Genomic DNA, 14,817 nt, shown 5'->3' on the forward strand with positions numbered 1-14,817 from the left:
ACAATGTATCGAGTGTGCTCATCAATTCCTTTGTTGTCTTCTATTTAAGAACGTTGAAAGCCACTGATACTCCCAAACACAATCGTATCATTCCTAGCATCTTTCTGTCAAGAACCTCCCAATCTTTAGCTGACATACTCGCAAGCTTCTTTGCGATCCCACCTAATGGCAAGAAACGATCCTTCTGGTACAGATAATCCTCAATCTACATCTTCCAACAATGCTGGGAGTTCTTGCCATTGAACGTCTTGATTTTTTACTTGCCTTCTTTGTCATTGCTCCCACTCGAACTAGGAACCTCTTTCCTAACAAGTCAATGGATGTTGCTCAAACAAATGCTCTGATACCAGATGCTAGGAGCAATGCAATAATGGAGAAACATAATAAGTTCAGAAAATTTTTAAAATTTGAACTTTTTTTTTGGCACACCTCTCTCTCCCCCCCCCCCCCTCTCTCTCTCTCTCTCTCTCTCTCTCTCTCTCTCTCTCTCTCTCTCTCTCTCTATGTGTGCCTATTAGATTGGGTTGAAAGCATGATCTAAGTGAAACAGGGATGCCCCCTCTCACCGACTCCCTTTGGGCTTTACATCAATGGACTAACTTTTCAACACCCTACTGATGTAGACCGCCATGTATGCAACACCTTTTTGGGGGAGGGATCTCTTAGCGACATAGTGGAGGATATTTGAGAAACTATAAGGTGAGTATGGGGACTAGGATGATTTGGACGAAGCCCTCAATCCTTCATCAGATAGCACAGCCACAGTTTGCCATGACACCTCTCCAAGTTGATGCCGTTTTTTAGATAGTGACTTTCCTCCACAAAGTTTGCGCTTTATCCTATTGGAGATTGCCGAGGTTGGCACTCAATTGGCAATAGGGTCATCTAGATGGCTAGCAGAGAATGGGATCAATATAGTATGGTATGCACGTGTATCCACAAGGTTTGCCAGTCATGGTATCTCGATGGTGTTCAGATGGACCAGCTACCCCCCTTTCAAAATAGCATGGATGCACCGCCCTGAGTAGATTGCATGGGACGAGATTAACTGTATCATATGTTATATCTCCTCCAACACTATACGTCTCAAACTTGGGAGGGAGCCAAGAGTTCCCCACCAAGATCAAATTCTATCACGACCACTTCTTGACAGAATCGGAGCATGGACTCATCATTAGACCCCAGCCTCGAGGACAGAGGAGTCTCACATACACTAAGGATTGCCATTGGATAGATGCGGTTCTCATTTCATCAGCTAAGCATCGAGATAAGGATAGCTATAGGCATACCCAAAGAGCCGTAGATCTACAGATTATGCACGCTGGGGGAGGTCGAGACAGAGGAGCATTTCATATGTGTCTACCCACACTGTGATGATATCACTACCTTTTCAAGAGGGGCACGGATTTGGTCCACTCTCACAATTGATCCACTTTCAAGACCAGGTCTACATTGGGCTATATTGGATTGAGATAGGATGGCAAAGAGAGATTATGATAGATCAGAGAGCAACAGGAGGGGACCACACCGCAAGCCGCTATGATAGACCAAGCACAGCGACATGTCACAGACTTCTATGCATTTGAGTCAGCTCCAAGACATAGCAGGTGGACGAGGAAGAGCAAGCTAACATGAGGGAAGTGCGGATCAATAAGGAGAGACTATGCGACGCTATTGAATGAGGGATGCAGAGACCACCACACACAACACGGAGAGGAGACGCTAAAGACGAGGCATCAACCTTGACATAGCCCAGAGGCCAGACAAACACGAATCAGAGATATCTTTGTGGCCCACCGGAGAGCCACCAAGGCACTAGATTTTAGATTTTGACCTTCAATTTTTTCACTCTCAATTTTTATGTTTGGATTTTTTAGTTATCTTACCCTAGTGCGCCCTTTGCTTTAACCACCAGAGGCTTGGATGGGTTCTTCTTTTGTTGTACTTCATCCCATAGGCCTGTGAGGTCTTTTGAGGACATCTCTCTCTCTCTCTCTCTCTCTCTCTCTCTCTCTCTCTCTCTCTCTCTCTCTCTCTCACACACGCACACGCACGCGCGCGCATGTATGTGTATACATGTGTTTGTGCGTGCATTTGTACCTAGTGTAAGCACATGTGTTTGTACACACATGCATGCACGTGTTCATGCCTCATGTGTGAGCATGTGTTTGTACACCTCTCTCTCTCTCTCTCTCTCTCTCTCTCTCTCTCTCTCTCTCTCTCTCTCACACACACACACATATGTATGTATGTGTGTGTACATGTGTTTGTGTGTGCATGTGTTTGTGCACACATGCATGCACATGGTCATACCTCCTGTGTGTGCATGTGTTTGTGTGCACATGCATACGTGTGTGTCTCATGTGTGCACGTGTGCATGCCTGCATTCCACACACGTGCACACACACACACACACACACACACACACACACATTTTTATGAAAACACACTTTTTTTTTGTGTCTAATTTTTTCACAAAGTCCATTTTCACCCCCCAAAAAACTGTGTTTTCACATAAATTTTTGTGAAAACACACGCGCGCGCACACAGTGTACTGAAATTAAATCTCTTTAACAAGGTACACTCAAGGCCAAATGCTTTATAGAGAGAGATCCCTTATCATAAAAGAAGAGAAATGAGCCAAATGGCCAATTTAGAGTGACATCCCTAGGTATATTGTAACTGAAGTATGGAATGTTAAGTTGGACTCATAGAGTTAAAAATGTGCCAAATTTATGGCAGATCTCGAGGTATAGCTCGAGAGAAAGGCACACTTTGCAACTTAGACATTGCAATAACTTGTAAAGGTTCTAAAAGGGCAACTTGGATTGTGTTTAAAAAGGTCAACAATCTTAATCAATAGTTGAGAAAAGGTAACCGTATGCAAATTAGATCATCCAAGGTAATCTTATCAAGCAAGCGTAAGGCAATAGAATCTTCAAACGAAAGGAAAGATGCAAGATGGCTTAATACTTATCATGAGCATTGGTGATAACATAAATCAAGCCTTCAACAAAGCACAAAAAAACTACATAGTTGGCACTTGTAAACGATGAAAAACCCTCCAATCAAGCTAGGTGGTAGTCAATGAAATACTTATCATCCCTAAATGTTAGTTCATCCACCCTTACGGACATGTATCATTATTGGTAGCACTACACAAATGTATCACAAGCTAAATGTGGTCAAGTCTAGCATAAATTTGAACGCAAATGAATCCATGTTAAAATATAAGAAAAAAGTAAAAGAGATACTATAAAAATGGTGTTATTGTCACTAGGTGCTATGAGCAAACATAATCTATTATATCCATGCCAGTCATCTATTGAAGAATAAGTGCATTTTCATACTTTAAAACAAACACACGTCAAAGCCCCAAATATTTTTCTAGTGAATTACAATTTGGCATAGCTCTAAAAGAAAGCATAAGCACAAATTTCAATGTAGAGAGCCAAAAATGAGACTTTAATGGGATATAAGCCCAATGGTGAAAATACTTAGACCAAAATTTTTGAAATGGGAACTATTGGCTCCGTGAGTATTTGTGATGCAAGTAAATACAATCCATATGTACCTATGTGGAGAATACAATCATTTGGACATGGATAAATGGAGTCAATTTATCAACAATCAATGATCAATAGATAAACTTTTCTTGAAAATAATAAGACCCAAAATCTTTCCTGAACTAACCATAATTTGCATCTACAAGAACAAGAGTTCAGATGGCAAACATGTGCAATAGCATAATAATTAGTTGCCCCCAATATAGAGGGAAAGATCGTCCATACATATCCCACACTCAATGGGTGTGGAACAACAAAACCCCTTATTTTATATAGTTGTAGGACTAATGTGAGGCAACATATAGATACAATATAGATACAGTATAGAACTAATGTGAGACAACATATAGATACAGTACATGAAACGTTGACGAGAAGGCATTCAAGACTCTTCAAGATTTAAAGTGAAATAGGGACATCTAATTCTTTGAAAATGTCGTGGGGTTGTCTGTATAAATGATGATATTACCCGCACATAAATGTATGTTGACCTTTTTAACCTAGTCAAAAAAGGATAGATCAAATAAAGGAGGCTTCCAATTTTGACATGATTGCTTTGATTGAGGTACAATACACCAATGCTAGTCTTTCATTATACAAGGCTCGCTGCTTCCCAATGCAAGCATAAGGTTGTCATTACATTGGTTTTCCCCTTGGCATTTAGCAGCACCTATCTCGGGACAAGCTCCAGTTCCATTGCAAGCACAAGGTTGGCATAGTATTGATTTCTTCCATCCATTTTTGTATGGGGAAAAAACTCACAAACTTGCAGCAGAGTTCACAAACATGCCAAGTGCTCTGCATAAATTTTCTTTACTGACATAATTTATTTCATCATGAGACTGTCCTTACAGATCAACGATCAAGACTGCATATAGGTCATCCGCAGACTCCTACTCTCTCATCGGAATACCATGCCTGTGTTTGCTCTCAAGTCTCCCCTCCCTTCCAACTCCTCAAAGGGCGAATCAACTGCTGCCACCATCAGAACGTTGCCTCAACACAGAAAGACTGGAAGCAAGGTAAAGAGGCAGGCCTATAGTTAATCAATCTAGGTACAGAACTTTGCACCAAAAAGAGTGAGGGGTCCAAGGAGGCCCTTGGACCCCTGCTCCGTATGGGGGTTCACAAGGAGAGATTCTGACTTCCTTCCCTCATTAAAATGCTTCAATTGCAAGCACTCTGTATACCTTGTTAGAATAGCTGTGTCGTGTACTCCCAAAAACAAGTAATTGTTGGGGATACAATGTCAGCAAGCACCAAATATAGGTTCCTTGTTACAGTACTCAATGAACCAAATGGTAGCTGACCAGCAAGTACAGGAAGTATGAGAACAATGCTCAAATGGAAGGCAAGCCTCCGAAGCCATATAGGAATTTGAAACTTGACTTTGGTCACAGGCGATCCATTGACCAATCTATAGACAAAAGGGGTGAAACAGATCGCAAATGCATGCAGTATGCAAAATATTTCCCACACAATCAACCAACGGAGCCCATTGCCTCCTAAACTCTCAACGGATAACTTTCCTGCAAATCCACAAACTCCACCAAGCACAATGATAATTATTGTTGCGGGCATTGCCTGGCTGGAGCTTGTCACACTCTGCCGCAGAAGTGATGAAGCCACCACTGTAACGATGGCTAATCCAATGAGGATGCGCCCAGCTACTGTAACTTGACATGTGAAAGCTTGAAGTTGCCCTGCCAGTGCGTCTAGAGAGTTGTAGAACCAATCAATATGAAACCACAATGATTGACGTGGCTCCTGGAATACAATACCACAAGACACATTACATGGCTATTTTTTAATGTAAGGTAAAACAAAAACAGATACAAACATGCAAAATTAATCGCTTTCTGAAAGGGAATCTATTACAAACCTATGTACCTTAATGGAAGGTTGGCATGTTGAAATTAGATCGGACAGCAATACAAAAGAATATTTCCGAACACCATATGCCATAGACAAGAGCATGACAAACAACCCTGCTACCAATTCATCTGCACAAGTCCTGCTGAAGTCAACATGGGCCGCATTCACCCTCCGTTCCAGAACTGTACTCTCTTTAAAGATTGCTTTAGATCGACTCATTTCTATATTTTCTTTCATAAGTTCATTTGATGCAGATGCAAGCTGCAACCGCTCCTCCTCTAATGTAAGTTGCCTGAATAAGTGAGAAAGTTCGACAGACTTGATGTAATTGTGCTGCTCTTGTGCTCGAACTGAGTTCTCAAAAACATGAAGAAATGCCTTCTGCCATGCTCCCTGGGCCGGTTCATGGGTTGGGCCAGCCAGAACTATAGCATCCAGCATCCCATCAGTCGAGAGGAGGGTATCTGAGTGCTCTTGAGTGGCACTGCTATCATCATCAGCCTGAAAATTGTCTTCCTGTGAACAATCCACTGGACTAGCACATGCGGAGTTTTGGTTGTAATGTTCAAGGTCAATCTCTTTGTCATGCAAGCAAAGAGATGCCTCCATCTTTTCCTCCTGTTCCAAGTTCCCATGTTCAAATGGAAATTCCTGAGGCCTGTGCATTTGTTGGATACCTTGAACCCTCTGCATCATGGGTTCACTCGTCAAACCATTCCTTAAAGAGGCAGGGGATGCATGCTGCATTGCAGACTCTTCTACATGAATGGCCTTACCTTTTCTCCTTAAGTTATTTTTTTTCCCAGGCTGGGCACATGTCGCTGCAGCATCCATGTTATCTACCTTTTCCAAGGTGTCTGGAACACTACGAAACCTAGATTTCAATTCCTTTCTGTGTTTCAAAAATAAAAGAGAGTTCTCACTTCCAACATCCTCATCAGAATCACAGGTTCCACACTGAAAGCATTTCTGTTTCGAGCTGCAAATAACTTGCTTGGATCGCTCCCAATTATAACTTGAAGCATCTGTACCCCCAGCCTGATTGACTAGCTGTGACAATTTGGCACTCACGGGACCGTTATTAGCATCAGTGCCAGGCCTCCCAGGCTCATTTGTGGGGTGTATACAAGCCATCTTCCCCAGATCTTGACCAGGGACTCCCATATTTTGTGAACATGCTTGATCCGGAATAGATACATCTGTCTTCTCCAAGACATCCCTCGTGGCACTGAACCTAGGCTGGAATTCCCCTTTATGTTTCGAAAAGTAAAGACAATCCTCTTTCTCATCATCTGCATTAGAGTTCCAAGTTCCACATCTGGAGCAATGCTGTCTTGAACCTTGGGTACCATTCTTGCTTTTTTTTATGTTATCAAATAAAGCATCTGAATCACCAGCATGATTCACCAGCTGCGAGCATTTGGCACTCATAACATCAGATTCTGTATCAGTGATATTGCATAATTCTATCCGATTGATTGCTCCCTCATACTCACTTCTGGGGTACTCACAAGGTGTCTCCCTAGAACCTTGGTGAGGTAGTCCTGAAATTTTCGAACATGCTTGACGAACCTTGCAAATAGTATTGTAAGTACTACGAAACGAAGCCATGAAATCCTCCAAGAGTCCCAAAGCTCCAACCTGCAATATCAAATTATGAATATGTACAATCATTACCTAATTTGAAAACCCTTCCTCCCTCTCCTCCACCCCCCCCGCTTCTCTCTCTCTCTCTCTCTCTCTCTCTCTCTCTCTCTCTCTCTGGAACATATCAAAAACCAAAGTCATGGCAATTAAGTCACGAAGCAAACAGAAATTTCACACTCCAAGTGGAAACAGTCACTTCATACATATCTAGGACTGGATTTTACAGACAATTACAAATGGAATGAATGTGTGGAATGGAGAATTTTAAGAGATTTAAAGCATTGAACAGCTTCCAAAATAAATGCAGAAAGGCACACTTCTGGAATTGGGATTCTTATATACTATGCTTGTGCAAAAAGTGGTTCTTTATGGATGCCCAGCCTGGGCACGCGGGCTGTCCAGAGCATATTGGAAAAGAATATAAACAGTCCACAAATGCTTTATTATAGTACAGCTGGGGGTAAAGGCACAAACACCATAGCTGAAACAGGTATGATCCCACTGGAGGGAAAAGCACTATGCCAATATCTGGGATACCTCAACAAGATGGATGCACACCGAATACCACACAATGTAATCAAGGCTACTAAGACCATGGGCTGGTACAGAGATGGGGAGGAATGGATGGAGCTACGGGGATTTAAAGCTGCTGAAACACCAGAAAATTCAGATGAAATCAGATGAAATCAGAGACTTAGTAACGCAGAAAATGCTACAGAAGGTATGGCACAACCCAGAACAGAAATGCAGTTTTACAAGCAGGAAATCCACCCGATGGACAGCTATGCAATGCAATGCAGAAATATCTTGGGGAAGACATTTCAATATTTAAAAGACCTTTAATCTGCCAACGAAAGAACCCTTGGCAGTCACAAATTTCAGAAATCCATTGACACTGACCTGCAAGCGCCATTGGCAGGAGCTCATAAACTGCTCCAAGAGCAAGCATACAGTTCGATCTTGCTTTGCACTCACTGCGTGAAGCAACCTTCAAGAACAAAGTTAATACTTGACCATCACCATAGGCCTTTCGGCCTTGGTTGAGATAGACTTCAATGATAGGAACCGGAAAAACAGTCGATAGATCTAACAGATTCAGCTCCTAGCTGAGCAAGGGCACTCAAGCCTCACCAAAAGAGTGTTTAAAGGTTGTCTGTCAGTGGAATCTAACTAATGGAAGTAGCTGGAAATGTTGCAATGTGGCTGTGAATGAAGTATATGCTACATCAGTTAAGCTTTACTGCCCTTTAGATTTCTGAAGTCCGGTTACATGATAGTGTATTCAAAAGATGAATAGTATTTATGGAACTCAGCAAGCACAGGCTGATTGTAAATGCAAAGAAGAGTGAATTCTTTATGGCTGAGATTCACTTTCTGGGACACATTGTCTCTAAGGATGGAGTGCGCATGGATCCCTCTACAATTGAAACAATTCGCAATTGGCCACAGCTGAAAATTTTTGCATGAAGTACGAAGCTTTTTGGGTTTATGCTCGTACTACAGGCAGTTCATACGCCATTTTCCTGAAATTGCTTCACCTCTCTATGCCATGCAAAAGAAGGGAGCATCCTTCATATGGGCTGAAAATCAAATTGCAGCATTTGAGTTGCTAAAAGAAAAGCTTACCACAGATCCAGTGTTGATTTTGCCAGATCTTCGAAAAGCTTTTCATGTCCCGGCTGATGCATGTGGAAAGAATGGCCTTGGAGCGGCCCTTATGCAGGAAGGACAGGTAGGGCCTATGAGAGTAGGATTTTGCAGGATGATGAGAGACATCTGGGCATTTATGAGAAGGAATTGCTGGCTGTAATCCATGCCCTTGCTACATGGAAGCACTGTCTTCTTGGGGCTGATTTCATAATGCAGACAGATCATCAGTCTTTGAGATATTTCCTAACTCAGACGAAAATATCTGAGAAGCATATGCATTGGGCCAATTTCTTATCCATATTTCAGTTCAAGATAGTACAAGTGGAAGGTAAAAAGAACGTAGTGGCCGATGCATTGTCAAGCAAGCCTTAGGTTTTCGTGATAACCATTGCTTACCATAGTGAGTTGGACGCAATAAAGGACCAGTATGCTCAAGATGAGGATTTCTCTAGAATTTATGACCACTATCTAATAATCAGTGGCATGACCATTATACTCTCAAAGATGGCTTTATTATGATGCATGGACGCCTTCGTGTCACAAAGCAATTAAGGTCAAAGGTTATGATAGAAAGTCATGCTCCACTGTATGAAGAGCATGCATTGATGCCACGGAGAAAGCAGTGGAGCACTTTTTCTATTGGCCAGCTTTGAGACGGGATGTGGATGCCTTTGTCAGAACATGCATCATCTGCTAGAAGGTCAACTCTGACCGGCAAAAGACACCTGGATTGTTGCAGCCATTGCCATTCCCAGTTAGACCGTGGGAAAGCGTTGCCATGGATTTCATATTTGATCTCCTAGGACACCTACAGGGAATGATGGCCTTTGGACTATTATATGCCGATTTAACAAGCAGGCACATTTCATTCCGGTGAGGAAGAAAATTATTACAGCGGATCAAATGGCAAGGTTGTTCATGTAGAACATTTTCAAATATTATGGGATGCCTCAATCTATCGTGAGTGATAGAGATCCGTGTATGACGAGTCTCTTTTGGAGAGGGCTCTTTGAGAATATGGGCGCTACATCTAGATTTTCATCTTCTTTTCATCCTCAATCAGATGGGCGGTCCGCCGAACAGGCTAATTCCACTGTTCTCAACCTGCTGAAATAGCATAAGACACAATGGGAGCAGTATTTGCCCTTACTAGAATTTGCTTACAACAATACTGTGCATACTTCCACTGGGAAAGCTCCTTTTGAAATAGTAGTAGGAGGTAGGAAAGTCCCACCTATCTTATCTTGCATACTAAGGATAAGATTTTTGAGGCTGATAAGTATGTTGAGACCATAGATGTGGCTTACAAGAAGGTGAAGCAAGCTCTCCAGAAGACTCAAGCACAGCAAAAGAAGGCAGCTGATTGTTACCGCCGTGAGCTTGTATTTAAAGAAGGTGATTGGGTTCAAAGGCAAGGCTGAAAAAGAAGAGGGGCAAAGACCGGTTGTTCTCCAAGCTCAGCATGATGAGTCTCTTTAAGCCTTTCAAGGGCGATGTGCTAAAGCATATGCCTTTGAAGATGCAACCAGAGATTGAGCAGCTGGATGAGATCCTAGTTCCAAAGCAAATTTTGGCACATACGCAAAGGAAGATTAGAGGTAGAGTTTCTGGTGAATAATGCCCCGCGAGGATAGAAATGCATCAAACTCCTTTGACATATACTCACCCCCCCTATCTGTGTTGAGGGTGACAAGCTTGCATCCTAATTCATTCTCAACCATATTCAGCCATCTCTAAAAGCATAAGAAAACTTCAGATTTGGCCTTTAAAGGATATACCCAGCAATACCTTGTGAAATCATCAATGAGAGTCATGAAATACTTGTATCCTCCAATGGTATTTGTCCTCATTGGGCCACAGACATCACTGTGTACTAGCTGCAATTTCCTTTGTGAGAGTTTTAGACAATTCTTTTGAAAAGGAAATCGATGCATCTTACCCAAAAGACAACCTTCACACACATGTTTAGTAACTGTGTGAGTCTGAGGTACATCATTTGCCATCTGCTGTGAATGTAGCTTTGCAAGAGCTCTATAATTGAGATGGCCCATTCTCTCATGCCAAAGATGAGTTTCAGCAAGCTGTGAATCTGAAATGGCCAATGCTTCAATAGAAAGTGCAGCTGAATGATGATCAAGGTGATAAAGCCCTTTTTGCAAAGTGCCAGTGAGAACTATGGCATTGTCATCACGAAAATCATATACTAGGCATCTGTAGCCATCAAAAATTACTCTGAAACCAGAAGTAGCAATTGCTGAAATTGAAATCAAGTTGACTTCAATGCCAGGCACAAAAAGAACATTTGTCAAAGTGACAGGATGGCTGGAAATGGATGTGAGCTGCACATCTCCAACTCCTTTTACAGCATATGAAGCATTATTGGCACATGTAACAGTCCCCCCTCGAGGTGCATCAGTTAGAGAATGAAACAACTGTCTGCAAGATGTGACATGCTTGGAAGCACCACTATCAAAGTACCAGGACTGAGCATCATTAGCAGTAAAGAGTGCATCAGCTTTGGAGGGATCAAATGAGCAATGGACAGCCCATGCCCAATCATCCTGAAGAGCATGTGCATGTGAAGCATCTGCTGGCTTCTTCAGTTAATAAAGAAATACCGAAAGGGGCACCAAGCGTTTGGGGCCAATCTGTGTCCTTGTTCTTGAGCAGGAGCACTCTAGCTTCCAATTTGTATTTGAAATGTTTGCTGAGTATTTAGCTGTGAAAGCATTGGCTGGTTAGTTGTCTATTACCGCCCTCTTGTTGGCCTTCAGGCCGGTTTCATTTGCACCAAGCTTAGTAACTTGAAGGAAAAAGATAAAAAAACGAGTCCATCCAAAACTGTGTTACGGATGCGTGCTCTAGTGAATCAACTCGGTAGCCTCCCTAATGAAAATGAGAACTTTCCTATTGAGGGGTACAAGAATGAGCAATGGCCCTAAAGAAGAGCAACGTGGCCAAACCAAAGGCGACGAGGAGACGGAAGCAAGTCGTCCCTTGAGAACAAGCAATTGAAGAAAGCTTTGCAAAAAGCTAGGGATCCGACTTAGACCCGGGGCAATGGAGAAATGGTGCAGCAAATGCCGATGAGGCGACCACACGGAGTGTGAGTGCCTCACAAAAATTTGCAAGATCTATGTCAAGCATGAACACAACACTGGTATAAGAAACAAGCAAACTGTCAACACCAATCAAGTATCTCATGAAGAGCAAGGGCTAAGGAGCGCTTTGAACACCACGAACGAGGTCAAGCCAGCTACCAACCAAGAGACCAAGCTAACTGACCACCCCGTTAAAATTTCCAAGACCGAGGTAAGGTAAGGTAAGTATTCCTTCATGCGAGGAAGGAGGGCAAGTAAAAAGTGCAAGTAACTTGAGGCAAAAACACGTAAAACTCCTCCGCAACAATTGAGAAAGGCACACACCCGAACGTTGAATGTCGTGCCGTGTTGACTGAGGCATTCCCAGCACAAGTTCATGAAGTGACTCGTGAGGCTCACAAGGAATGAAATAGCTCTGAAGGAGCAAATCAAAGCAATAGCCTAGATTTAAGGGAAAAGCTCCTGCAGTGAAATACCCACGAGGTCCGTAGTGCAGCTCCAAGAGGTGCAGGGAACACCCAAGGAACAATCCACCACAAGCCATTGCCTAAGCAAAACATGCTGTAAATAATTCTAGACCTAAGCAAGCCACCGAGCCGAAAATCCCCAACTCGGCTTCACCACCCAATGTTACGCTCTAGCCAAGGTAGCATGACCTCGGAAGAATCAGTCGACATTTCCCTTAAAGGATCTATGTTTGTAATTATTTGTTTGTGCTTCATGTAAATGATCGGGAGGGAATAAATGTCAAGATCCTAGGTGAGGGTTGATAGCACCAGACTAGGTGGATATAAGGCTAAGAGCCTAATGCAAGGAATGTACCTAGGGGCAAAGGATTTTAATGCATCCCAAGAGAGGGGTGAAATGTTGCATTAGGAAGGCCCTGTGATGATGACATGTGGCATCTAGATCTATCTAGGGAGATGGGGCTTGTTGAAGCAAGAGAGAGATGAGAAGGAACTGTTCACGTATGTTTATGATTCGAATTCTCTGTGAGCTCTCATGCTTCAACAGGATTTGGCTGGGTGGAATAACTCCGTGCTTCTCCTGTGATCTGCAGTAGGAGTTTAGAAGTAGTGTCTAACAATTGGTATCAGAGCTTAAGGTCGCTAGGTGAGAGAGACGATCTGGGTGATGAAAGACCAGAGCTGTAAGATTGACGAAAAAAAAATTTTGAGCGATCTCTTGCAGCGCGATCTGAAGCGGTCAGGTACAAGGAGTGCGGGACTGTTTGTGGGTTCGATCGGCGCTGGCCTACGAACTGGCCTACGCAAGCTTGTCGCAGAGCGCAGGAAAGGCAGGTTGACAGACTAGCGAAGGGATTGACGCACAGGCGATGGTTCGTGAACGGTGAGGCTTTCGAAGCAATATGTGACAACGAGGAGACTGATTCCAAGCAGAACAGTGCGGTGGTCCTCTGGCACTGGCGAGCAGGAATTGCGGTGTGTTGTGCATAAAGGTTCGTGGGTTGACGGGCAGGTTCTGCGCTCATCGACCTTGACAGACGGTGTTAGGCTGATGGTTTGACGACGAACAGCGTGGTGGCTGTACGTCTTATTTGCAAAGTCATCGCTTGTGGTTCGTGAATTGTGACGAGGAACGGAGAGCAAGGTTCCAATACATCGGGCCCACAGTCGCAGCCCTTCAAGGGCACGTAAACAGCTCGTATGATGGGACTTCGTTGGCCACCAATTTCAATTACCGACTGTAGTTGCAATCAGAGTAATTGTGATATAATTGGCTCCAACTCGCTCAATTCCCAAAAGTGCAAGCTGCAAAATTGAAGCATCAAGTGCCAACCCTTTTGCAAGTTCTGCTACCCCGCAAATCGACCTGAGACAGATTCCCTCAGACAGATTTAGACCAGGGAGCACTTTACTCATTTTCCCTTTTGTTCTGTCATTCCTGTTTTGTCAGAAACAGATTAGGCTCTTGTGATTGTAGCAGTGTATGCAGTTTGCGATGCTATAGCAAGGACAGATTATGCCTGTGTGCTTCAGTCAGAGTCAGTTTGCAAGAATTTCCCTAGTATAGGGAAAAGCGCTATTTGGGTTATGCATGTGTCAAATGCCTAGTCAGGGTACATGTGGGATTGCAGGTATTTCCTAGTATAGGGAATTGTGTCAGAGTGTCAGTACACTGAATTGTGTCAGCTTATAAATACAGTGTTCTAGCGGTGTTTTAAAAAAAAACAAAACAAAACAAACCAGAACAAAACACCCATTGAACTGAATGGAAGCAGAAGAGGGAGCTTCCAAGAGGGACCCTGGTGAGTCAGGAGTCCGGCCGACCCAGTAGGTGTCGCGCCCAGTAGCTCATACTTTATCTGGCCGGATTGCATTGCTTGAGGATGCCTTGCAACAGTTATTAGCACAGCAGTTGCAGGCCAATGCAGGGCAGTCTGAACTTAGGAGAGCGATACATAGTATGTCTGCCAGACCTTCTCGAGAGAAGAAGGGAAAGGCTCCAATGGAACCGGAGTCTAGTGTCCATACGGTCGAGCCTAGGAAGGCTAAAGTGCCAAATATTGCCAATTACAGACCGGAAAAGTATTCTGGTCGGATGAACGACCGTAGCTCCGATGTCATTGAGACCTGGTTACACAAATGGGACGAGGCGTTCGCCATTTATGAAATCAGAAATGACATCAAAAGGATCCGTGAGGCCACCCACATGTTTAGTGAGGCAGCAGATCGGTGGTGGATTAAACAACAAAAAGATGGTATAGCATCCACTACCTGGGAGGGGTTTAAAAGAGAATTCAGGAAACACTTCTTACCTCCTGACGAAGCATCCCGAGCTTGGGATCAGTATAGAAACCTTCGTCAAAGAAATTTGTCAGTGGCAGAATACACTGATAAGTTTCAAGAGAGTGTAATGAAGGTTGATGAACCCCTACCTCAATCAATCCAAGTGAAGGATTTCATATTTGGATTGAATGATCGAATAAAAATGGAAGTTCGGGCTAAGTATGCGAA

At 43.2% G+C, this 14,817-nt stretch overlaps 1 protein-coding gene across 1 annotated transcript in view; it reads right to left on the bottom strand.

Moving 5' to 3' along the window:
• Window positions 1–4,042: 4,042 nt before the first annotated feature.
• The window catches only part of CPR5 (protein), a 34,765-nt gene continuing 23,990 nt past the window's right edge, over window positions 4,043–14,817 (bottom strand). Inside the window, exons 5-6 of the mRNA XM_087396400.1 lie at window positions 5,457–7,082; window positions 4,043–5,333 (exon numbers count right to left, since the gene is read on the bottom strand). Of these exons, the coding sequence (XP_087252526.1) occupies window positions 4,761–5,333; window positions 5,457–7,082 (2,199 nt within the window). The 3' untranslated portion in view covers window positions 4,043–4,760. The remainder of the gene's footprint in view (window positions 5,334–5,456; window positions 7,083–14,817) is intronic.

This window comes from Dipteris shenzhenensis, chromosome 25, assembly GCF_047967505.1.
Source record: "Dipteris shenzhenensis isolate YYH24624 ecotype China chromosome 25, Dip_SZ_1.0, whole genome shotgun sequence".
Lineage (NCBI taxonomy): Eukaryota > Viridiplantae > Streptophyta > Polypodiopsida > Gleicheniales > Dipteridaceae > Dipteris > Dipteris shenzhenensis.